A 24,467-nucleotide genomic window follows, 5' to 3' on the forward strand; every position below is an offset into this window, starting at 1 on the left:
CACAACCGCGAAACAGAGACGTCAAGCGCAAGACGCCATGCACGCATGTTTCCCTTTTAATCCTTCCTGAAATGACCAACCGCGACTCCAAACTGAATGATGAGGAACGAACTCCAATATGAAAGGCGTATGCATAGGAAGCCTCGTCATGCCTCACATGAAGTCATCACTATAATCTGTTAGCAGTTGCAAAAGCCAGACGGGCTCAGACATGACTTACTCGCCAAAGTCGTCGTCATCGTATGCCCTAGTATCTGCCCTGACGCCGACGTCTCTGCTCGCATTGAGTGTAGTCTTGGTCTTTGCAGCCTTGCTCTTCTTTCCACCCTTCTCAGCAGCCTTCTCTTCCTTCATCTTCTCGTTGCTCAGTGTTGTCAGGCCAGATGCAATCTTCTTAATCTGCTCACTCGGCAGATCCTTAGCAATCTGCTTGGTGAACTCCTGTAGGAACAGCGAGTACTGGCCCTTCTTAGAGTTGCCAGCAATCAGAGGTGTGAGAGTTTCCCGGAGCTTAGTAAACTGGTCCTTGGTGTTGGGGTTGAAAAGAGCGAGGGAGGAAAGGTCGATGGCGTTGCCCGGGTCGGACTCGTCGGCGATGGTGATGGCTTTACCGGTACGGGCCTTGGGCGCGACGCTCAGGTCGCCAAAGAGTTCCTCAGCTTGAGCGCGCGAAGCGTCGAGTTCTGCCTGGCGCATTCGTTCGCGGCGTTCAGCCTCAGTCTCTTCTTCGTCGGTCTCGCCATCTTCTTCCATCTGCCGCCGACGTAGCGCGGCCTGCCTGTGCTCCTCGATCCTTTGCGCCTTGGACTTGTGGTTTGCCTTTGCCTCTGCGTCCGCCTTAGCCTTTGCCTCGGCGGCCTTCTTTGCCTTCTCGCGTTCGACTTCGGAATCTTCGGCGGCGTCCCATGAATCTAGTACCTATTATGTCCAATGTCAGTCCGATTGGTCGTGGCGGGGCTTGAAGTATTCAAGCGCGGGGCATGGTGGGCTGACGCACATCGTCGTCTTCTTCTTCATCGTCGAACTTGCTGCGGCGCGCGATAGGAGCCACCTGTGGGGATGTGGGAGGAGTGCTGCCCTCATCCTCGTCGTCTGCAGAACATGTCAGTCCCAAGTTTTTGCATGATCATCTTGAACCGCGCGCAGTGGCAGCGAGCATGACGTACCCCACTTTCCTGGTGCCATGGTTGCAGTTGTTTGTGAAAAGGTATGGGCTGTGTGTTGTTGGGAGTAATGTATCCAAGGGTTCCGACGGCGGCGCAGGGTTTTATGGGCGAGTGGTGTGGGTGAAGGAAATGATCAAAGGTTGACTACGGCGCAAGACAATGGTTGGGCTTCTGCAGGTGTCGCGCGTGGCTCGCTTGATCTACCAAAAATTAGCTGCCCAATCACACATGGTACGCCACATTCACTCTTTACATGCACACCTCAAATCGCTACGACCCTTGTGTTTATTGTAGGTGGATCGCAGACTAGAACTCGCAGTACAATGAAGTGATGCATGAGGAACTTTGAGATTCCATTATTGCTGTCCTGCTCACGCTAGGCCATGCTTCGGCCGCAGGCGCCTTGCAGCCAGATTGTATCAGCCATCTCATATCTACAAGACATTACTTCTTTAGCCTTTTCCTTCACGCCTGTCAAGGCTTCAAGTACAATGAAATCCCTATATCTAGCTAAACAACAAAGAAACAAGAACGGAAGATGAAACTCGAACCCAACCAGGACATTGCCAGAACATGTTGGAAGCAGACGAGTTGTTGGGAACAAAAGACCCGAGTTTACTACTCGGGAACCTCCCAGGGTCTCCAAAATTTCCACCCTTCTCTAACCTCTCTAGGGCCCTTTCGTTTCGAGCTGGAAACACCGACCAGTCTTTCGATACCGACTGTGCCCTCGGCCCGAAGGAACTTCTCTTGATCAATCTCCTCTCCGCCTTCCTCTTCATTTCCGTTGTGTAGAACAGCAGGCCAAAGCACACCTACTCCGTCACCAGCAAGCGTCGTCTCGAACTTCTCGAAGCCTTCCTTCTCTAATTTGACCTCAAGAGAGTCGAGAATCTTGTACTTTAGCTTTGTGCCGTTGGATATTACGGATGCGGCGCCGCCCCCGTCCGCTTCGGAAGAGGCGTCAGATTCGTCTGATGAGGTATCGTGATGCGCGCCATTCGCATGACCGTTGGTGAGGGCTGGTGGTTGGGGCTTAAGAATAGTAATAGCGCATCCTCCGCCTCCTGCACCTGTAAGTTTTGTCCATCCGATGCCCGTGTGATCGATTATCTCGCGGATACGCTCAAGTTTGGGATGTGAGACGCCCAAGGAGACGAGTAGCCCGTGGTTCATCGTGACGAGCTCACCGAGATGTCTTAGTGAGTCCGGAGATGTTTCATCGAAATCGGGAGATGTGAGTAGTTTGTGTGCAGATTCCGTCACTAGGCCAATAGCATTGAGGATGTTTTCTGTGAGATCGGGATGCACCTTGAGAAGGTTGGCGACCTTGGCGACTTCTGTTGCCGTACTGCGCGACTGCCGTGTGTTGACAAGCAGCAGTGGGAGCTCGGGGAAGCTATGCAATGGTATGACCAGAGGTGGCTTGTCGTAATCCCTCCGCTGGAAGAGAACCGCTTTGCCGCCCGAGGAAACGGTATTATCGACACCTGAGGGATTTCCGTGTATGCACATCTCGCCCACGAACGCCCAGCGGTTGATTCGCTCGATGTTGAGCTCACATTCTTGCGGAGGCTGATCCTGATGAGGCCCGCTGAGTGCGCGTATCTGCAGCAGCATTGCCGTGCTGAGGCAGACGGATATACTGGCGCTACTGCCCAATCCAGCACCAATGGGAATGGTCGATCGTAGTGTGTAAACGCACGGAGGGACTTTGCGCGACGCGAGGGAAAGGAAGAGGTATAGGAAGGAACACGCGGAGGCGTGGTGGATCTTGCGTATCGACTCGGGGGCTTTCGGTGATACTTCGTCGATGAAGGGCTGGATGGCGGCCATGAGGTCGGGGTCGAGCGAGGTGACGAGGTCGTAGTAGTACTTCTTCTTGCCTGACTTGGAGAAGCTGTCCCATGGCAGATCATCGATATTCCACGTGTGCTCCATCTGTATGTCGGGGAAGCGCAGTTTAACGGTCCGATTCGATTTGGAGAGGAACGAGACGTGGAGGTAGGAGCGGAGCGATATGGCGGCGGCGATGGCAGCCTGCAGCCGGTCAGCACGTGTCCCGACATGATTGTGCTGTTAATCCTACCTTGCCGTGCACTACCGCGTGTTCTCCGTAGACGATGACCTTGCCGGGTGCAGAGACCATGAAAGGAGGCATCATGGGTGACGACTGCTTCCGGAGCAGCGCAGGCGCGCCGTTCGGCTTCGATGTGGAAATGGAAGGCATTTCAGAGGCCAATTGCGCGGGCATGGAATCTATAGGCGAGGGTTCGGGTGTTTGGGTGGAATGCGACGATGTGCGCGGGTGAAGGCTCGCTGCGTACGGGTTAGCCATACAGGACTCGGACAACATCGAGACAATTGCCTTACCGGGCGCGTCGACGGTTCGTCTGCGCATGCTGCCGTTTGCTGCCATGGCGTGTGGAAGAAGAAGAAGAAAAGCAACAGGTGGCAAGTGAGCGTGAGTGAATGGAGTAGGGAATTGGCCGTCAAGGAGGCGTCGTGCTCAACGGGCGGGCCAAGTACCAAAGTCGGGCGAGGTCATTATACATGGGCTAAGTCGGCGGCGGACTAGTGATCAGCTCCACCATGCAGGAACTGACGGGGGTAATCTTGCATCCCTGTTTCTGGAACCGCCCTATGGCTGCCGGCACATTTCCAACAAACAAATGTCCCGCCATCGCCCCGAGTGGGCTCTCTCCTCTGTGACGCAACCCAGTCCTCACCGGTGGCGCCGTCATGTCCCATTCACCTCAGATGCTTGGGCGCAGTCACGCGAACAATATCAACACTGCCCCTTGCTTTTGCGCACCCGTCCTCTACAGCCGCAGTAAGCTTGACGAGGGGCCCGGTGGCTTAATACTAGGACCGATAGTTCAAACGCGGGGAATATTAAAGTCTTATCAACTGTAAAGCCCTATTAGGCCCGACATGACCATGTCTGCCACGCAATCGTCGGGCTCCGACTGTCCGTTGTACGAAGCTTACAGCCACACCACGCCATGCAACGCGACGCAATCGACTGACAGAAAGATCAAGATCAGAGCCAGAATTGGTGTAGTGTAACAGGGCATCTCTATGCTCTCTATCTCGATGGCCCGGAACTTGAGAATACAACCCGGCACGTGCATGCTAAACAAAAAACCCTGATAACTCCTCGCTATGCATGTACAGATCCGTTCATCAATATGAGTCTACGATGGCGTCTTGATCATGAATATCTATGGAGACGTTAGTGGGAAGCACATCAAGCCATGGCAATGCAAACATACCTCTTTCATCGCTTGTGCATCCATAGTCGCAGCCTTCTTCTGCCGGATCCACTTCTGTCTGACGGCATGCATGCCTCTTGGGGTGTATGATAGGCCCGCGGGAACAGGCGTAGATGTCTTCGACACAGGTACCGATGAGATCGTTGTCGGCGCGCTCTCGTCTTCCTCGCTTTCTGAGCTCGAGTCGTCTGAGCTGTCCTTTTTCGCAGCCTTCTTTGCAGCTTTCTTCAGGGCCTTCTTCGCCTTCTTCTCCTCTTTGCGTGCCTTCTTCTCGGCCTTCCGCCGTGCCTTGTCTGTGAGCGGTTCTGGGTCAGATGCCGGAGCGGCGGCGTCGTCGGTGGAAGATTCGGCATCAGACGAAGATGCCCGTTTTGATTTCTTCGACTTGTCTTTCTTCTTTTCCTTTTTATCTTTTTTGTCCTTCTTGTCTTTCTTTGACTTGGATGAGTCGCCCTCCTTGCGTGCTTCGTCGCGCAGATCCATGCTCTTCTTCTTGCGCTTCACCTTGGGCTCGTCTTCGGTGCGCTCCTCTCGCTTCCTCTTTTTATCTTTCTTCGCCGATGCGCCGTCCTCGCTCTCCGACTCAGTCTTGATCTCAGTCTTGATCTCCACTTCCTTCTTGATATCCGAGCCCTTGGTAATCTTGTCGCCCACCAGGAAACCACCGCTCACAAAGTTCATCATGCCGTATTTCCGGTAGACAAAAGCCCTCTTCTCAATTTCCTCTCGCCTTTCCTCTTCCTTCTTGACCTCCGCCTCATTGCCATTCAGACGTCCAAGAATGCTCTCTAGTCCTGCAAGACCAAAGTTCTCGGCGCGCTCACTTCCTCGCTTTGCGCCCAAGCCAAGGTTGTCATCTTTGAGGAATACTCGGATGTGCGATTGCGAGGCAGCGGTATAGTGAGCGGCGTGGGAGGCGTCTGTCGCGCCCAGTGAGTTGCCGGGCTGCCATCCTTGCGAGGTCAATATGCGATGGCCGAAGCGCGACGTGTTGTTCGCCCAAGTAGTGTTTTGGGGATCGTTGGAGATCTTCGATCGACTGGTGTGGCGTTAGTTTGGCAGGAAACAGCCAGAGCCAAACTGGCCAACGTACTTCTTCGGCGCTGCGAGACCCATGCTGAACACTGAACAGACTGAGCGATTTCGTGATTGTTGAAGAGAAAGCGGGAGTCCGCAAACACAAGCCCGAAAAAACTGTGGATGCACGCTAGCGCGGAATCTTGGCGCCATCCATCCATGGATGTGGGGAAGCCATGCCTCGCCGTATCCAAGCCTCCGACTTTCACCCTCTAACTCACAAGCTTCCGTCACTTGAGCCACAACGACTTTCGCAATACGAAGGTTACGGCAAAACGATTGATCACCACCTTCACTCACACCACTAATCATCAGCACTTACCAACAGCAGCCATGGCACCACCGCGCACCACCAAGAAATCCACTCTCACAAGCCCCTCCACAGCCACCACTCGCCAGAGCGCAAGGCATTCACGGAAACAGGTCATCAACGAAGCTGATGATCTCGAAGACCTCGACCAAGGCAATAGCGCGATCGACGATGAACATGCTGGAGATGATGAGGCAGAAGCATTGCAGCGCACTTCCGATGGTCCGCTGGAACAAATGATGGTGAAGATGGTAGACGACGTATGTTGAGATGGGCCCATTACCAGCAGACTGTCGTCTCCATATCCACATCTATGACCCACATTCGCCTCGTCATTCGGGTGTCGGAGACATGAGGCTAATCACTTGTGCAGCGACGCAAGTATCATGACATGTCGAAGAAGAATGTAGGTATAGCTTACAACAAAAAGAAAGAGGAGTTGGAAGAGTCTATCAATGCAGTCTTTGACACACACGAGGCTGAGGCGTAAGCAACGAAGTCATGGAAAAGATGATGAACCACATACTAACAGTACCTCAGATCAGCAGCCCATCAAGCACAGCTCAAACGTCTCCAGGACCTTCTCGGCCAAAAGATCAATATCGAGGCCGCTATGGGCAGGCAGCTAGCGAGCTTGCAAAAGATACACAACGCGCACTCTCGTGATCTCGAGACCGTCGTCGAACGCCGACTACGGGAGATGAAGTGAGCCCTAGACCTCTGAGGACAGAGAGAGAGTGGTGAGCCGGGCATGCGCAGAATATCGCGGGCCTGTCGCAGGGACAGTTTGCCACTATTAGAGTCACGATTCTCGTCTTAAGTGTGATAGACCAAGTCATGGCAGAACAAGCAGGCAATGTCTTCTCAAAGTTGAGGGCTCAGGCATCGAAGTAATGTAATATAATTCAAGGATATCATAAGAGTCGACCACCCAACTATTTCCTGTAAATTTGCGTTTTGAAAAGATTCCCGCATAAGATTCCGCTGTGCGCAACGCTCCTTTCTATGCATGGTCGCGCCTGAAATACCACAAACGCCGTTGTCATGCATGTCACCTCCGGTACTCCGGCAAGGCTTCGCTTTGCCGCCTGCTATCTTGCGGCGCACCTTGCGTACTTCGACCTGGGCGTACAGCGCCCACGAGATCTTCGTCTTCGTCATTTAGCGCAGGTGCCGAGGGTACCAATTGTAAAGTACGCATTCTATCGAGTGGTGGCGCTGAAAGAGCATGTGAGGACTCTCCATCTTCATCATGATCTGTGGGCGGTGCACTTCTTTCCATTTCCAGTCTACGTCGCTGCATCTCCTGCTTGTCATCGGTAGGTTCGACATGTGATGACGAACCAGCGACGTACTCTGGTGCGGAGCCTTGTGCCATGTGTGGCAATTGGGGTGGCAATGGCGGCAGTGGTTTTGATGGGTCGTTGTCTTCGCCATTAACGGGTGGCTCTGATCGACTGGGATGTATGGTATGCGAGGACTCAGTTCGAATAGTTCTCGTCTCGTCATCTGTGATGTTCGTAACACGGCGCTGTAACGATGGTGATGATGTCATGCGTGACGACAACATGGGCGAAGATGTCGCACGAAATGGGGGCGGAGGATGGGCTGGAGTCGAAGATGATGAAGCTACTGCGACGTAAGGAGGGTTTGGATCATCATCTTCTGGTAGCACAGGCGCTGACGCAGGTATGCCATATTGAATACCCCCTGAAGGGGTGGAGGATCCAGCAGCATCTGGCGGTTGAGAAGGTAGTAAGCGTTCTTCTGCTCGTCGCAACCGTTCTTTCTCCGATATCCCCTGCTCTTCTTGAGGAGCAACTGCAGGCACAGGGAACCCTGGTGCTCTGCCTGCGCTATGCTGTTCATATCCGGGGACGTCGTCATGCGTTGGATCGTAATTGTAATCGTAGTATTGCCCGTTCTCGTCCTGCTCGTAGTAGTACTGATCGTAGCCCTGCTCATCGTAGTATCCTCCGTAGGCGCCATTGTCATCAGCCGGCTGTTCCTGTATCTGTTTCTTCTTGCCGTTCCGGTCGCTGTCTCTGGTACCGATAACAACTTCGAACAAAGCAGAGATGATGCCCTTCTCGCGCCGAATCTGATCGGTGTCGACAAAGTTACCTCCCCAAGTCGAGAACATGCTGCCGCTAGCATCGTCACGTGTCATGGCAGAGGTACCTCCAGCTGCAGAAGGCAGATTGACAAGCCCAGCGTTGGACACCATTCGGTCGAGGCCTGTGAGCTTGCCTTGTATGTCTACAACGACCTCGACGTAGTACTTGAAGGATATCATTGCGCCCGGTACGTTTGATATTGTGGGGAAAGCTTCATCCGGTACGCGCACCGCACACTTCACCTCGGCCATGAGCGTTCTGGGATCGACGAAAAGTGGTGCAAAAGATTGGCACAGATCCTTTCGGAACAAGTGACTGGATCCAGCTGATGAGAGGGATAACCCTCCTAGGCCAGTCCTCGATTTCGGATAGTAATCTTCTGACTTGGTCTTGTCGCCTTTGCTGTTTGGTACGACAGGCAGTGCAGGATGCATGTCAACTCGTGCTTGACGATACAACGTGATGATGATACCTTTCAAGCTTCGTATATGCTTCGTGTGATTCACGGTCACTTTGATCGGTATTTGGTCGCCTCTGAGAAAGCCGCCCTTGAGCACGTCGATCGTGGCTGTGATTGTCTTTCCTTTCAGTGTCGCTCGACTTCCATTCTGTGAGTTTGATCCATCTGTAGCCGTGTTGATCGAACGAACGCCGTACTCTGTTCCGGAAGCGTTTCCACTACTCCTTTGACTCTCATAGCTTACGTCGCTAGGCGAGGGGCTCCGTGGACCCTCCATCTCATCGATGGTCTTAGTTGCTTCCAAGGCGGACCCCACTGACTGAAGCTCCGAGCCAGAGGGTGTATGTGACGTCTCCTCTATTGGCCGTTTCCGTGTCGACCTAGCGCGTGTTCGTCTAGATATGGGTTCCAAAGAAATGACACGGGGCTTCAGCTGCGGCACGGGCGCGATGTCGATCGATTCGGTGAGGTAGACCTTTGTGTCGCATGACGCGGTCGGCGACATGGTCGTGGGGCGTGTCAAGGTGGCATTGAGCATGTAAGATATCGTTCCGCGCTCGAACTGTGATAGGTTGTTAGTAAGTCTGTCAACCGCAGACGAATCGCTACTCACGTCAATACTGCTGGGTAAGCCTTTGGAAGGGAACTCGAGTTCGAAGTTAAAGTGGTATACACCCTCAGCCAGTCTTCCCTCGCCGCAAAGCACAACCTCGTCCTCGAACAGCGAAACGAATCCATTGCCAAAGTAGCTCACTGCCTTTTTCCCTCTCCCAGAGCCGACTGTTGAGCAGTAGTTCTTGTAGGCGTCTCCGGGAGTATTTGGGTTCTTGAAAACCTGCGCATAGCCGTGCAAAGATACGACCAAATGAGTGATTCTCAGGGGTTTGACGATCTTGATAATGACAGTCCCACTAATGATGTCGCCCGGCGTGTAATGGCGATGGGGGTCATCTGATTGAATATAGAATTCGGTGTAGTTGCGGGACTTGGATGTCAAGGGCGATTTGAGCCGAGAGAGAAACGACCGGCTCGACACTGGGGAGGACGGAGTAGCAGCTGCACGTGTCTGGCTGGAAGTCATACTCCGTGTACCAGGCACATCATGCGGCTATCCGCAGTATAGATGGTCGTCTCCGGAAGCCCACGCGATTCCACAAATGTGCCAGTACAAGCTAGTCGCTTGGGCCGCCGGGACGAGCTGTTGCGTGCAGGCACCGGTGTCGGGAGGCGCACGCGACCGTCGGTAGGTATATCGCGAAGATGGCTTTGCGTGGCTAGTCAGAACGATAGGCGCAACCAGCACGGCGGAGGACGCGGTCAGGTGTCCGGTATATGGTGTTGTGGTTCTTGGGCGATCGCTTCGGGGCTGGCGCACGCAACGGCGACGCGCAACTGTCTCAGATGGACGGGGGGCTGTGGTGATGGCGATGGACAAGGTCGGTGACAGGCAACTGGATAGCGCGCACCTCTGGTCAGCATTGCGGTGGACACGGCGTAATCGTGGCAATACGGTGATGTCTCGCGGTCCCACGCGGGGAACGACGATGGTGATGGTGGCAGTGCTCTCTAGCGTGAGCAAAGACAAGCCGTCGTGCACGGCGCCGCAGCCCCATGGATGCTAACGTGACGGGCACGAGGCGGACAGCGGACAGCAATCGGGACGCTTGTGGGGCGCGAAGGAAGGGATGGATGTATGATGGATCAGCAGTTACGTACAGCTTGGGTCGCGCAGAAGGCTTGTTCAAGAGCCGCAAATGCTCTTGGCTGCCAAGTCGTCAAAGGAACACAGGGTCTGTCCACGGTGGAGAGTGGTTGGGCGGGGGCTCTTGGTGGGTGCAAAAGTTCGGTCTCATCAGTAGCACCTGAAGTTTGCAGGTGTTGTTTAGCTGGAGTATGGAGGCCCGACGATGTGTTATGTACGCAAGGGCAGAAAGCACTGCCTGGGTCGTCGCCAGCTATACAAGAAAGTTACCCGCGGAGGCAGACACCGTGCTCGCTGCAGCTGCACACCATGCGCGGGTGAACCTACGCGGATCCCCGATGCTGGGTCGCTAGGCTGTTGCGTTGCGCGATTCTTTTTGTCTGCCCCCTCGGCCTAATCATATGCGAGTTGCGTTGTCTCTCGATACCGCTTGCGAAGCTTGCTGGGGCGTCTCTTAGGATCAAACCAACTAGGGTGGGCACTGGAGCTTGCGAAACAGCTACTGTCATGAGAGTGACCCATACAGTATCGAGTCTTGTCTGCAGCGCTGATGAAGTCTGGCGCCAAATGCTATTATGTTTAGCCATCCTGCATCAGCGAGGGGACACAGGCCCACTGCGGTCTCGATCATGCCATCTGCGTCCTAGCGCGCGATCGTAGCTAAGCTTCGCTGCCAAGCAGGTCATCAATGCTTGTGTCGCGCTGTTGGTGCGTCACGGCCATAGACATCCTTCTCAGTTTCAGGAGTACAGTTATCACCACCTCCCCGATCCTCCTCGCAACGACGTTAGTAAGCTATAACACATCATGCTAACGGCTGCGCACTCATAAGTGGGGTAGCTTGGTAGGCGCGCGAACGAAGTGCCTAGGTATTTCCGAGGTCTGTTGTGGTCTACGATGAATCGTGACGAGAGGGCCCTTTCTTCTAATCTTTGCGCCTGCGCTCTGATGGATCTCGACGATAAATTTCTTCATGTAGCTTGGATTGTTCCCAGGTACAGACACTTGGTGATGGAGATTCTGGGCAGCCACTCACAACCACTGCATTTCAAGTAAGACCTAGACGAAAATACAAAATCGGGTACGCGAAACCACGGTTGTAAACTGCCCACAGTAAGATTATTATGTCGCTACTGACACCTCTTTTCTCGAGCTACGATGCAGTAGAGTCTTTCAATCATACCTGTATCTCTTGAGGTTTTACCTTCAAACGACCCCACTCTAAGATCTGCCGTCATTGAGAGGGTCAAACTTCGACAAAAAGCCATCAAAGACTACAGAGAACCTGCAAGTAGGAGACAAAGGCCTGCTACGTATCAGCCCACCAACGTATCGATACCTAGGTAGCCAGAAAGCAAAGAGCTATGAGTTTTCACCCTACTATGGATTCAATCGACAGACTCAAAACTGGCTTCGCCGCGCTCCCAGAAGAACTTCGCCTGGAGATCTACATATGGAACTCAAATCGTATGGTCCTCAATACTGTTCCTGGGATCAAACATGTACGTTGGGTGGCCACTGCATACAATTCCGGCATCACTGGAGTCAGCCGGGAGATCCAGCAAGCTGCCGGCGACACATTGTATGCGCTCGACCGAGAGAAGGAAGCACGCCTTTTCGTGCACTGGAAGGGTATCAAGCAGTTGCCTCGCCTCTTACAACTACTCGCACATACGTATACATGGGGTGAGCACTGGCTTGAAGCCAATCCACCAAACGCGACAGATGGTCAGCAAGATTGGGTGCGAGTCAAAAAGTCAACTTCGCATGATCTCAACACACTACTTTACGAGTATCTTAATCCCAGCCATTACAAGAGAATTTTCAGCGAACTCGGAGATCCATCACGATTACCTACGCTTTCCACACTGGTACGAGACTGGTTTAGTGATATTGCTACGAAATGCAATACCGCCGCCCCGATCCCCCTGAGTACAGCGGAACGACGTCTCCTGATCGAATTCCTGGAGATGACAATGGACAAACTACGGAACCCAAGCACGAGCGGAGATGTCGAAATATATATTACTGTCCCCACAGTAGACGCCACTTATGCAGACCCTGACGACCAGACCAGGGCATTGTATCTTGATGACGTAGTGGAATACATGTATCAACTTTTTGAGACTTTCCGGACGCATTTCCGAATCAAATTTCGGCTCGTTGCTGTCCTAAACACTCCGGCAGACGAGTTGATTTGGACGCTGGTGGGTGAAGATTACGCCAAATTCATAGAGCCATGCTACAATATTGTGCAAAGAGAGGGTACTGGGGACTTTGAAGTCACGTTTAGCAGCATCATGCGTGTAGATCACGAGGCACTAGACATGGCTTGATTGTAGCTGGTGACGGGTACTTAGGTGAAGCAGAGTGCTCCAGAAGTCTCCTCCGCTCGAACGTGAGACGTCGCAGTGGGTGCCTATATATCACTCTCTGAATTTCGAGACTGTACGCCTATAGATGGCTAACGAGCGCGCCAATGGTTCGAGGTTGGTGTTGTTGTCAGTATGACGGGCGTGAATAGGTCGGAGGATGGCTGACTCAGCGAGCGGTCGCAGAAAGCACAGACTGACTCGGTGCGCTGAACTTTTTCTGGCCGGAAGGCAAACTAAGGGTACGATCGCTCTCTGTATCCACAACCCCTCGGCGTCTCTACTTTTCTCTAGTTTCTCAGTGCGGATTACTTTGTATGTACGAATGAAGATAATGAAACTAGTTTCACACACTCTCTCATCTCGCCCGTTCGCTCTTGCTCGTCTCGTTCAGCCGCGCTCTCTAGCAACTAATACAAGACATAGCCTCATCTCGACAATCCCCTTCGCACTCAACTGCACCCAATACAGACAGTACACCTCACTTCCAGCACCAGTCCCAGACATGTCCGCACCACCGAAGCGCAAATGGACCCGCGGCGGCAGAGGAGGAGGCCGTGGAGGCGGCGGCGGTGGCGGCGGTGACCGTACCAATGGCACACCCGGGCGAGGACCTGCGAACGCTCGCTCGACCATGTCGCAGCACCCAAAACGTCCTAGAGTTGAAGACACGCTGCCGAAGCCAGATATGGGCGTCGACGTACGGCAGATGTACAGCACTGCGGCGGGCGATGCGGCACCGAAGCCCTTCGCCGACCTGAAGAACAAGCTACATCCAGCGTTGCTAAATGGCTTGGACAAGATGGGATTTGAGTAAGCATAACCCTTCTTACGTTGCACTCTCCCAGCACGGTCGCTGACTCTTACAGATACATGTCCCCTGTTCAACAAAAGGTTCTCACTGAGCTGCCCAGTTCCTCCTCCGACTGTGTTGTACAGGCGAAGACTGGTACGGGCAAGACCGTGGCCTTCCTACTGCCTGCGATCCAAAATCTCCTAGCCGGTAACATGCCCCGGAAAGGCAAGGTCGCCATCCTCGTCGTCTGCCCTACCCGCGAGCTGGCTCTACAAATTGCGAAGGAGTGCAACGGTGTCACATCGTGTCTGCCCCAGAAGATGGAGTGCCATACTGCGTTTGGTGGTACTTCCCGTGCCTCGAACCTTAAGGCCTTCATGAACGGCAACCCTACCGTCTTGGTCGCTACTCCCGGTCGCCTTGACGACATTCTGGGTGAAGAGGAAGTTCGCGAAAAGTTCAGTGATCTGAAGACGGTTATCCTCGATGAAGCTGATCAGATGCTCGATGCCGGGTTTGCACCTGCGGTCAAGAAGATACTCAGGCGCATTCCCCCAAAGAACGATGGCTGGCAAGGAATGTGTTTCTCTGCCACACTCCCCAAGGAGGTTCTTGACATCGCCAAGATCGTCTTATTCCCTGGTTACACACATCTTTCGACTGTCGACCCGAACGAAGTGCCGACCCACGAGCGCGTACCACAATTCTTCTTCTCTGTTCCTACTGTCGGTCAGACTTTCCCTGCGTTGTCAGCCCTGATCGAGGAGGAGTACAACCAGAACCCCACCGGCTTCAAAGCCATTGTCTTCGGTACCACCGCGAACGGTGTCGGACTGCTCTATGACCTCTACCGAAATGCGCTGCCCCAGTTCAAGCTATTTGAGCTCCATAGCCGCATGTCTCAGCCTGCACGCACACGCACTACCCAGGAGTTCAAGGACGCTCAAAGCGGTATTCTGTTCGCATCCGACGTCGTCGGGCGCGGCATGGATTTCCCCAACGTTGGCCTCGTCGTTCAGCTGGGTCTCCCCTCAAGCACTGACCAGTACGTTCACCGTGTCGGTCGAACAGCTCGTGCCGGTAAGGATGGACGTGCCGTCCTCGTTCTCTTCGAGCAAGAAGCCTTTTTCCCAAGGATCAACAAGACGCTGCCTATCAACCCTTACCCCGTCGACCTTGTGTCACGTCTACCCTCGCATCAAGCAAACATTGACCGAGCCTTCACCAATGTCGATGAGCAATCGAAGGCAAAGGCGTACCAGGCGTTCCTTGGCTACAACAAGACTTTCGTCAAGAAGCTGCAGATCTCTACGGCCGATCTAGTTCGTCTCGCTAATGATTACGCGTACACGATGGGCTGCCCCGAGCCGCCCATGTTGGAGAAGTCCACAGTCGGCAAGATGGGCCTGAAGGGAATACCAGGTCTCAGGATCGGGTCTCGAAGGAACTGAATATTTGTTGGGCCCTGAATCAGAGATTCTGAAGCCGATGAATGATGTCTTACTTTGTCTGGAGTTTTCACATAGATCATTTGAGATTAGACATTGCCGATGAGCATGTCAGCATTGTCGGCGGAATCAAGAGATAGACATAGACCTTTTTTGGTGCACTAAGTTAGTACCTAGATACCCGAATATTTTCTCTTCGATACAAAGTTGCATGTCAACATTGCCATCATGTGTTCGTGTCACACTCAGCATGCTTTGTATGCCTTCGATCGCAGAACGCTTTCTCGTTCATTTCTCGTACAATAATAATCTACCACGGAAGATGTCCTAAAGAACGAGAGTGCGTCCATTGTGTCTTGGAACACAAGTCAATGTATCGGTCAGGAACAGAACAGATAGAGGCAACTGTAATTTCCATTGCTAGCAGACCCAGGTACATCATCGCTGAATCTCATGGTCATCTCTTCTAACTCCATGTCACTGTGCTGATTCAACTCAAGTAACACCGGGTTTATGAAATGCCGTCCAGCAGGCTTCGGGATGATGTATAGCGTTCTCAAAACGCTTGAAACATGGTCTGGTGTCAGTACGATCACTAGGCTCGTCTGTGACGACAGCGACGTGAAATTACATAGTCAAATGAACTTACTGTAAAGACACTGACAAGCGCAACTACCCGAATGTATCCGGTATTTTCACAGATAATGTACATCCTTGTGCATTCCATGATCTTCGTTAACGGCTCATGGGCAAACACCCATCGACATTCAGGGACAGGATCAATGTGTATATGTACATTACAGCGTTACATGCCTAGTAATGCGACCCTTTGCAAACTTTCCGATGGTGATCTGGTCGGGTATCGCACTCAAGTGCCATGCCCACAGGCTGTACCATGCAGAACCGCAGTGGCACATTTTTGCAAGGGTAGCATGAGCTCTCATCCAGGTACATTTTAAGGGTCAAGGGAACTTCCCCGGCGCAAAACACGCTCGCAGCTCATGACAGGTCGCGTGAGCGCTTTATTGCCGGATCGTTCATGTCATGAGTTCAGCGCATGACAAGTAAGTGCCAGAGCATACGTCAGCTTTGCAATCAGGTGAGAAGGTTGGAATGAACAGACACTGGATTGCAGGGCGTGTAGAATTGAGTGAGGCCCGGTGTTTGTCCATTTGGCCTTCCCATTTCCTGGACTGATGGTTTGTATACGGTTTCAATTTCACCGTTATAGAATTCAAGTAGGCAGTTTGAGATTAGAAAATGATACGATTAATGTATTCTCTGATTGGCCATAAAACTGTATTTCCGCAAGTGCCGGCCTGAATTCTGGGCTCCGATCCGACAGCACTGTCAACGTCGGGCGGGAGATTTCACGGACGGAGTCAAGCAAGCACCGAAAAGGACCAGCCGGTGCCCTCCGCTTTGGAAGCATACTTCCCGGTTTGGTTACACAAGCCTGTTTGCGGGTTTAGACGCACGAGAGAACAGACGCTGTTGAGGTCGAAGTTGCGGCTACCCGCTGATCACCATGATGAGCCGTCCGCCCCACGCTGCTAATCACGGAGGAGGCTCCGCATCGTGATCTGTAAAGACTCGCTTAGGAGGTTATTAATGGAACCACAGACGTTGTTGACGGGTACCTAGCCGGCACCTGAGCGTTGCGCCTTTCAACAGGAGCTGAGCCGCATGATGAAAGAATATCGCAATGGACAGAAGAAAGAGCAAGAGCTGTACAAGCCGGTAGACCGGATGCGGCATATGCGATATGACTGTTGAGTGGGGTGCAGTACTGGGGTAAGCTGACACGCAGGCATGGTAGCGAAGGCTTCCGCGCATGAAGACGGCATACTCGGAGCGCACTACGACGAGGTACCCGATTTTCACGTAGTGTTCCAAGATGAGTTCTCGCGCAGGTGGTCGACCAGATGACAGTTCATCTCCTTTGCGAGTTTGTGATCGCGATGCAGGAGAAGTTCCGTGCGCTGGAGTTGAGATCGAAATGAGGTGTCGGTGGTAGCCTCGAGAGACCCTTCTGGACCACGAGGGTAGCGATGCAGCGTGGACTGCGACCCCTGGGATGTGGGCGTGTGGCTTTAGTGGTTGAGCTGAGCTGCACCTAAGGCCAGGGTGCAGTTTGTCGAGTTTCATGCGCCCCTAGTGTTCGGATCAGAGTGTGCCACCGTCTGGCACTCGATAGGCTGTGCATTGCGCTCCGGGGCAACTCCCTAGGCATACGATAGCTGTTATCCACCGGCTTGCAGCATAGCTGGCTGCGACGGGGCAGTTGTTTCACCGACGCGTCGCACTGGCGCTTGCACGTCGGTGGCTCTCCCAGTCGTCGCCACAGGCGTTGGGTGCTGGATCCCACGGCGGGCAAAAGCAATGGGTTTCAGATGGGCGTCAATGGCAGCAGCCTTACCGTGCACGCCCACTGCAAACAGCTGGCTAGTGTAATTGCCGGCGCGAGGTTGTTCCTGGGCAAGATGGGCATGACGTGCGATCGATCAGAGGGAACTCGTGCTCGGACCCCCTCATTGGCCACGCTCCCTTGCTCCTTCCTTGTAGGTGCGTTTGCGGTGGCAGCCAAGGAAGGTGCGCTGCAGCTGCCTCCAAGCCTGCCTATTGCCCTCTTGTCCTGCCCGCTTTCTCTCCACGCTCCAGCAGCGGCCCAAGATCTCCTCTTCTTGTTTCATCGCCCACTTTGTGTCTTTGAATCTCTCCCGCCGCATTCCTCCATTATTTGCTATCAGAAGAAAACGCACACCGCCCTCCCGCTGCAGATCCGGCATTACTGTCGTCAGAGGTTCTTTTTTAGCGCCCTTAAGCGAATTGCTCCGCTGCCTCATCCCATCAGCACAGGTTAGATAGCAGCCCACCCTCCCTCAAACGCGCTCCTTTCTCACAAAGTCACGTAGAATTGCACCGCACATGACAGGCAGCATACTCCCTCCGACAATTGACAGCCTGCACCTTACCGCCCCTTCAACGACTCACTTGGCCCTCGTCACCGCAATCTTAGTCAACACCGCACCTGCCGACCGTGCTTAGTCGCCTCGACGGACCCATTTTGGATTTCTAGACGCGACTTCACGCGTCAAAGCGTCTGGAGAGACTATACAAGGCTGTTGGTGCCCTTGTAGCGCAGTCTCGCCATGGCTGCAGCGCGTCGACAACACTCCATGCAGATTTTTCAAGACCCTGTACAGCCTCACGACCACCACCAAGCAAACGCCTTTGATCCACGCGACCTCGACGCCTTCACGTCCATCACCGACGTGTCCAACAACTCAAACACCCTCCTCGCCCCTCCCGCACCCTTCACCGCCAGAGCATCGCCCCGCAAGACCCGCCAAGTCTCCAGCTCGCCTCCACCCAGCGCCCTTACCGAGAAGGGCCTCAACACGGTCAAGATACCGCCGCCGCAAGAGCAGTGGTTTCGCACCGACGCGCCCACCAAGAAGACCCAGGCTGCGCGTTCGCAGGACTCAGATCCAATGGTCGGCGAACTCCAGTACTGGCCCGGCTATCCGTCCCACATGGATAAGGAGAACGCCTACTACTCTGGCCCCGTCATGTCCGCCATGTCAGCGGCAGAGCCACCCCTGAAGCAGGGAAACAAGCGACCACTGATGGACGCCGCCCCGCTACGCGACCGCACCAACATGAACATCACCAAGAAGCAGAAGTTCGTCAAGGACATCAAGATCGAAGACGTGGACGGACCGCTACCCAACCCAGACCAAATGCCCACCGTTGAGGACGACGGCAACAAGCCTTCTTACAGCTATGCGATGCTCATCGGCATGGCTATTCTAAGATCACCGAGCCGTCGGTTGACCCTCGCGCAGATCTACAAATGGATTTCCGACACATTCGCTTTCTACCGCAACTCCCAAGAGACTGGATGGCAAAATAGCATCCGCCACAACCTTAGTCTGAGCAAATCGTTTTCCAAGCAAGAACGCCCCAAGGACGACCCTGGAAAAGGCCACTACTGGGTCATTAATGCTGGATTCGAGAAGCAGTACCACAAGGTCAAGCCCGTTCGCCGACCGGCACCTCCAGAGTCCCTTGCTCCGGCATATGCTAGTGATCTCCCGCGTCCTTCCACATCCATGTCGGCTAGCTTCCCACCCATGAGTTCGACAAAGGGATTTGACTCGAGCAAATTTCCGGAAGAGGCCGAGCTACCTTCTTCCGAAGCTACCATCCCTTGCTCTGACCCTGCTGCGCATGACGGCCATGATCCTATTAGCATGCCACCGCCCCGTCAGATGCCATCTTCGCCTCCACCAGCTGACATCCACTCATCACCTCCTCCTCCTGTCTCTCGATCTCGTTCAGTGCGTGAGGACACACCGCCACGCGCTCCACACTTCGCACCCAACAGCCGTTCGGGCGGACGCCGGCGCAAGTTCAACGGTCTCGGTGACAGCGGTTACTACTCGTCCATCGAATCGTCTGCAACCAAGGGTAACCCAATGGGACCCTTACTCACTTCCGAGGCGGATCTCGATCGTCCCAACCTTAAGCGTGGACGTGCTGAAGAAGAGATTGCCCGGATACGTGGCTCCTCTTACGATTCTCCCACCAAGCCTAGGTCTCACAAGCAGTCTGCCATCTCCTCGCCGGTCCGCCAGGGTAGCAAGGTTCTCGATCCTCTTACCCCTGCTATTGTCTTCAAGCGGCCTGCTCTTCCACCCGCTTCTGCATCGCCCAACACCAATCTACGCAACCATCGTAACAAGATGCGAGAACTAGTAGGCGGCTCACCAGACAAGAGCCTTGCTATGTGGGTTGACACTTCCTTCCTTGACAACAAAGCTTGGAGCCCAGCTGTGTCTATCCCCAACGAAGAGAACGTCAACCTCGTCGGACATGGTTTCGAGAGTACCTTTGACATCTTTGGAGACTTTGGCTACAACGAGAGCCCCCTCAAGCGTTCAGCCAAGCGCCCCCGCCTCGAACGTGCCGTCACCACAAGCGGTGTTCTCGCCGACATTACTGGCGCCAAGGGGAACATGACCAACTCACCTACTCCCAACTGGAAGATGTCATCGTCTTTCCTCAACATCCCAGACCTCTCGCCTGCCAAGAAGATGTCGCCCATCAAGGCTCCCGTGCTGAAGTCTAATGCATCTACCCCTCTGTCCGAGTTCGCTCTTCCCCAGCCGAAGAAAGAGAACGCACACACCGGTCTTACGCCTCCTCAATCCTTCCACGTTCCTTCAAAGCCGCAACAGCCACAGCAGGATGACGAGGACATCTTCCATCTGTTGCACAGCGACGAGTCTGAACCAGGTATTGACCTGCTTCAAGGCTTTGAGAAGATTGGAGCAAGGACCTTGGCCGTCGCCCCCAACGGATCGCCCCAGAAGAAGTCTGCGAGACCAAGCTTGGCTCGTAGCTCTACAACTCGATTCTAAATCAACTACCACCCCGCCATCATGACTGACTTTTGGCTGAATCTTACTTTTGTACGCCACCCCTGGATCTCATCATCTGGATCTGGATACCTCATTCTTCGCCATTCTCGATACCCCTCATCTTGCGACTACATCTTTTAGCTCTTACCTCCTGGCCTTCTATATCACGGTGCCCAAGATCATCACTTCGACTCCTCCTACTTTGGATTATCCATTGGATAACTCCGCCTCACGATGTAACGACCAACGATACCCACGATAGCAACGGCTGGCCCTCCTACTCTTAACGTCTAATTCGACATATCTTCTTATCAGGCGAGGCGTTGCAAGGCCACACAGACGTACATATTGCCCCTGTCACTGTGCCTACTACGGTGTTTTGGGTTCCTGTTTCTTCGAGCGATGCAAGCGTAATGATCTATTGAGGCGGCTATTGGACTCGAACAGAGATGGTCATCTTTACATGGCATAATTATGATATCGACGAGAATGAGAACATGCCTGAACGCAGCGGATTCCATAGTATTTCTTGCTCAGCAAATTCAACATGTTACCTGATTCTAAACAATGTGCCTGACTACTTCCATCCCAGTTCATAAGCTGCTTAGCTTGGTACCGGTTACAAACATGCGCTTCCGTCAATCTGATGTTGATCCGTATATTTCTGACCAGTCTGCCTCCAACAACAGAACTCATACACCAAATCACGATACGTGGACTGCCTATACACACTAGTACTTCGCGTCAAGATAATTTTCCGTGACGTTTGCTTTTCCCATCCCCTCTTCTCTTAACCCCCTCCCAACGAAAGGCCATTCGTCCCAACAATGCCCCTCCTCCCGCAAAAAGGAACTCTACTTCCCCTCTCTATGCAGCAATAATAGCGTACCCTCGGTCCATCGGTCTACCGTTCACCTACCCAAATTCCGGAACACTAGCCACGATCGTCAATGCACCTGCATACGCAGCGCAGCTCTCTAGTCTGTACTTGCCCCACAAACGGACCACGCAGCTAGACCCTAGGGCACGTATGTCGGCAGTCTCGGTAGGTCAGAGCGATGGCGTTCCATGGAACGGTATACAGTCGCTTACCCGATCGACAGCGGTAACCAATACTAAATGTGCATGGCGAGGCGGGGCGGACATGCGTGCATGCATGGTCGCCATGTAGGCGTCGTATGTACATGTCTTCGTACATACATACCCGTAGCGTCCCACGGCAATGTTGAAGTAATCAGAGTTGCGAAAAGAAGTAACGCCGCATAGCAACGTGGTCTGCGCTTCTACACGACTTCGTACGCATATACGTACGTGCTTCACTGTGAACCTTGGGATATCTATCTCCTTTGAGGGGAGCCGGATGTACGTATAGGGCAACTCTCGCAGAAAATACTATTTCGAGTTTTATCGCGCATACTTTGCCTCCTTTAGACTCGCGCACTATGGGTTGATCCGGAAAAGGTAGAGGCTTGGGCATGTGCAAAAAAACATACAACAGCGATTATTCGCCAGTGGTCACCCACCTGACTACTAGTTCGCCGGTTAAAGGTTTATCGTGTGGAGAGCAGACGGGATCCGGAGTAGTCCTTTGCCTGTGGTCGTATGTGGCAGTTTTTGAAAATTTGGCTTTTGTATTGGCAGAGAGAAGCTCACAGGGTTGTGATGTGATCCGCAGAAGTCTTGGGCATAGGGAACCACAATACGGAACATGATGCATGCACACTCCATCTGCAGTAATAGATGAATCGCTCGATAAAATTTCATATGTACCCCTTCTCACGTCCGGTAATCACCGTTGATAGTAACATACTCGTGACTAAAATCACATGTCCAGAAGACAGCCTCCTCGCCTTCCTTCTCACTCAGCCTAACCTTGATCTCCAAATCCTCAGCCTCTAGAATCTTGGCTGCTCTGTTCTCATCAACTTGCTCCGGCTCGCCCTTGACAAGTAGCTTCAACTCCTCACTGCCGTCCGTGGGGACAAAGCTAACGCTCGTCTCTTCGGGAACAACGGAGTCGACACCTTCGGCGTAACCCGTCGCGCACAAGATACGGCCCCAGTTTGCGTCCTTTCCGTACAGGGCTGTCTTGACGAGCGGTGAGCGCGCAATGGTCGAGGCTACGCGGTGAGCATCCTTGTACGACGCGGCATTTGTCACCTTGATGGTGACAAATTTCGTCGCACCTTCTCCGTCTCTGACGACCAGTTTCGCCAGGTCAATCGAGAAGTCTGTGAGGACTTTTTGGAAAGCGGCAAAGTCTTTGGAATCGGCTGAGGTAATGGGCTGTCCACCGGCGGCACCGTTGGCTAGGATAGCAACCGTGTCGTTGGTGGACGTGTCACCATCGATGGAAATGCTGTTAAAGGACTTTCCAATGGCGGCGACAAGTGCTTGACGGAGCAGGTAAGGGGCGACGGGGGCGTCTGTGCAGATTATGCCTAGAAGCGTGGCCATGTTGGGATGGATCATGCCTGCGCCCTTAGTCATACCCGCAATGTGGTATTCTTGTTGAGTGCTCGGTAACGAAAATGTCTTGGAGAGGAGCTTGGGGAATGTGTCGGTTGTACAGATTGCACGTGCGGTGCCTAGCCAGTGTTCGTGCGTGTCTCCGAGATTGTAGTATGCAGTGGGTATCTTGGAGGTAATTTTGTCAATGGGCAGGCGCTGGCCGATGACACCTGTGCTCATGACAATGCTCCGGCTTCCCTTCAAGTCGTCTTGCCCGTTCTTGTCTTGTATGAAGCACTTGTCGGTTTCTTGGCCCATGGATATAGCATCCTCAATACCTCCGCGTCCCGTCACTGCGTTGGCGCACCCTGAATTCACCACGACAGCCCGGATTCCCTCGCCCTTCCTCTTCTTCAGCATGTCCCTGCTGACTGTGACTGGAGCAGCTTGGAACTTGTTCGTTGTGAAGACGGCCGCTCCCGCGCATGGTGTGTCGGATGCGATGAGAGCAAGATCGTCGAAGCGGGTGTTGGACGCCTTGACACCAACATGCGCACTTCCAGCCTTGAATCCAAGCGGGTATGTGCCTGAAGTCGGAACATACTTCTTCTTGGCAGGTGGGATCACGCCGTCGCCCGGTGCAGCGTATGTTCGTATTTGCGAGGTGATGATACGGTTTGTGCGGGTGAGGAATCGCGGGTTGGGCCGTGTGAGGGACATCTTGCGATACGTAATGAGCAACCAATTGCACTGTGTGACGATGTTAGCTATGTTGACACTTGAGTCGTTGTTTGCGATTACCGCGATGACACAGGAACTCTCGCGGCAGCAACGGTCGAGGGGGCCCAATGCTGGGACCATACATACCTGATGATCTTTTTGTATCCCTTGTCTTGTCTGACTCACCCAATTGACGTCCTGCGCCCAATGAGTCTTGCGATGGAAGCTGCCCAAAAAGTTGGAGGATGCGCCTTCCCGCCGTTATCGCTGCCCGCCGATCCCCACGCGAGCCACGTTGAGTCAAAACCCCTGCGCGTCTAGAGCAGCAACGCGCCCAGCGTCGACCCCATCAAATAACACACGAGGATCGCGTACCGCGTCATCACAACCCGCTCCTTCTGCACCAGGTACGGCGCGACAATGAAGAAGATGGCTGCTGTGGGCAGGCTGGCTGGGATTGACATGCGCAGGCCGCGCGCGAGCTGGGCCAACAGGGCGTAGTAGCGGCTGTCCAGAGCCACGGGCACGAGGCTGTCGCCGCTGTAAAGTACCAGGAATTGGAAGACCGTCAACAGCAATGTTGAGACCAGCAATGCGTACTCGATGCCTTCGCGACGGCGCTGTTCCATGTTCCTGACATAGGCGTCAAGAGTGCGTTCGACGACAGGGAGTAGTGGCGTTTTCTCAGAAGTAAAGGACATCATGATTGTGGGTTTTTTGGATTTGGCGAATATGAGGTTTCTGGATTACGAGGCCTTCTACTTGTTATATGCCAGCCATGCGCTCGGGCGGTACACTCTTTGTTCGATACCAATGTTGGTAGTCTTGGAACGCGCCTTGTGAAACAAGCGGACCCCAGTTGTTTGACATGGCATCTTGGCCTCACTCTCGGCTTCGGTCTTGTTGCGGCAGCCTTGCTCCCTTAAGATTGAGGATGACGAATGGGGAGAGCCCCAGTACAACCCACTCTTTGCAGGCTGTGGCCATCAGCGTTGGCAAGGCATCGCTTGCTGAGAACCTAATATGTGAGCAGTCCCTCGTGCGTATCAGGATGTGTGGCGTAGCGTAAACTACATCTTGACAAGGTTCCGCTATGTTTGATCTTTCCAAAATAGCTACTAACATCAGATGTGATGTCTTGGCCAGA

At 53.5% G+C, this 24,467-nt stretch overlaps 8 protein-coding genes across 8 annotated transcripts; 3 read left to right on the plus strand and 5 right to left on the minus strand.

Moving 5' to 3' along the window:
• Positions 1-216: 216 nt before the first annotated feature.
• J4E83_007813 (uncharacterized protein) lies at positions 217-1,185 on the minus strand (the record flags this gene model as incomplete). The annotated part of the gene is made up of 3 exons (XM_049334711.1): positions 217-918; positions 998-1,092; positions 1,167-1,185. The coding sequence occupies 3 exons, from the start codon at positions 1,183-1,185 to the stop codon at positions 217-219; spliced, it is 816 nt and encodes a 271-aa protein (XP_049186200.1).
• A 599-nt stretch (positions 1,186-1,784) lies between these two features.
• J4E83_007814 (uncharacterized protein) lies at positions 1,785-3,585 on the minus strand (the record flags this gene model as incomplete). Its single annotated transcript, XM_049334712.1, has 3 exons — positions 1,785-3,206; positions 3,256-3,485; positions 3,540-3,585. 3 exons carry the CDS (start codon positions 3,583-3,585, stop codon positions 1,785-1,787), a joined length of 1,698 nt encoding a protein of 565 aa, XP_049186201.1.
• Positions 3,586-4,363: 778 nt separating this feature from the next.
• PXR1 (telomerase inhibitor) lies at positions 4,364-5,557 on the minus strand (the record flags this gene model as incomplete). Its single annotated transcript, XM_049334713.1, has 3 exons — positions 4,364-4,390; positions 4,442-5,480; positions 5,535-5,557. 3 exons carry the CDS (start codon positions 5,555-5,557, stop codon positions 4,364-4,366), a joined length of 1,089 nt encoding a protein of 362 aa, XP_049186202.1.
• A 294-nt stretch (positions 5,558-5,851) lies between these two features.
• J4E83_007816 (uncharacterized protein) lies at positions 5,852-6,537 on the plus strand (the record flags this gene model as incomplete). Its single annotated transcript, XM_049334714.1, has 3 exons — positions 5,852-6,088; positions 6,202-6,314; positions 6,369-6,537. 3 exons carry the CDS (start codon positions 5,852-5,854, stop codon positions 6,535-6,537), a joined length of 519 nt encoding a protein of 172 aa, XP_049186203.1.
• Positions 6,538-6,879: 342 nt separating this feature from the next.
• Positions 6,880-9,486, minus strand: J4E83_007817 (uncharacterized protein; the record flags this gene model as incomplete). The annotated part of the gene is made up of 2 exons (XM_049334715.1): positions 6,880-8,967; positions 9,019-9,486. The coding sequence occupies 2 exons, from the start codon at positions 9,484-9,486 to the stop codon at positions 6,880-6,882; spliced, it is 2,556 nt and encodes an 851-aa protein (XP_049186204.1).
• Positions 9,487-12,984: 3,498 nt separating this feature from the next.
• Positions 12,985-14,726, plus strand: J4E83_007818 (uncharacterized protein; the record flags this gene model as incomplete). Its single annotated transcript, XM_049334716.1, has 2 exons — positions 12,985-13,292; positions 13,349-14,726. 2 exons carry the CDS (start codon positions 12,985-12,987, stop codon positions 14,724-14,726), a joined length of 1,686 nt encoding a protein of 561 aa, XP_049186205.1.
• Positions 14,727-17,875: 3,149 nt separating this feature from the next.
• J4E83_007819 (uncharacterized protein) lies at positions 17,876-20,149 on the plus strand (the record flags this gene model as incomplete). The annotated part of the gene is made up of 1 exon (XM_049334717.1): positions 17,876-20,149. One exon carries the CDS (start codon positions 17,876-17,878, stop codon positions 20,147-20,149), a length of 2,274 nt encoding a protein of 757 aa, XP_049186206.1.
• A 1,776-nt stretch (positions 20,150-21,925) lies between these two features.
• On the minus strand, positions 21,926-24,024 carry J4E83_007820 (uncharacterized protein; the record flags this gene model as incomplete). Its single annotated transcript, XM_049334718.1, has 2 exons — positions 21,926-23,350; positions 23,707-24,024. 2 exons carry the CDS (start codon positions 24,022-24,024, stop codon positions 21,926-21,928), a joined length of 1,743 nt encoding a protein of 580 aa, XP_049186207.1.
• Between the last annotated feature and the right edge of the window lie 443 nt (positions 24,025-24,467).

Source organism: Alternaria metachromatica (genome assembly GCF_023757995.1).
Source record: "Alternaria metachromatica strain BMP 0045 chromosome Unknown scaffold_20, whole genome shotgun sequence".
NCBI lineage: Eukaryota > Fungi > Ascomycota > Dothideomycetes > Pleosporales > Pleosporaceae > Alternaria > Alternaria metachromatica.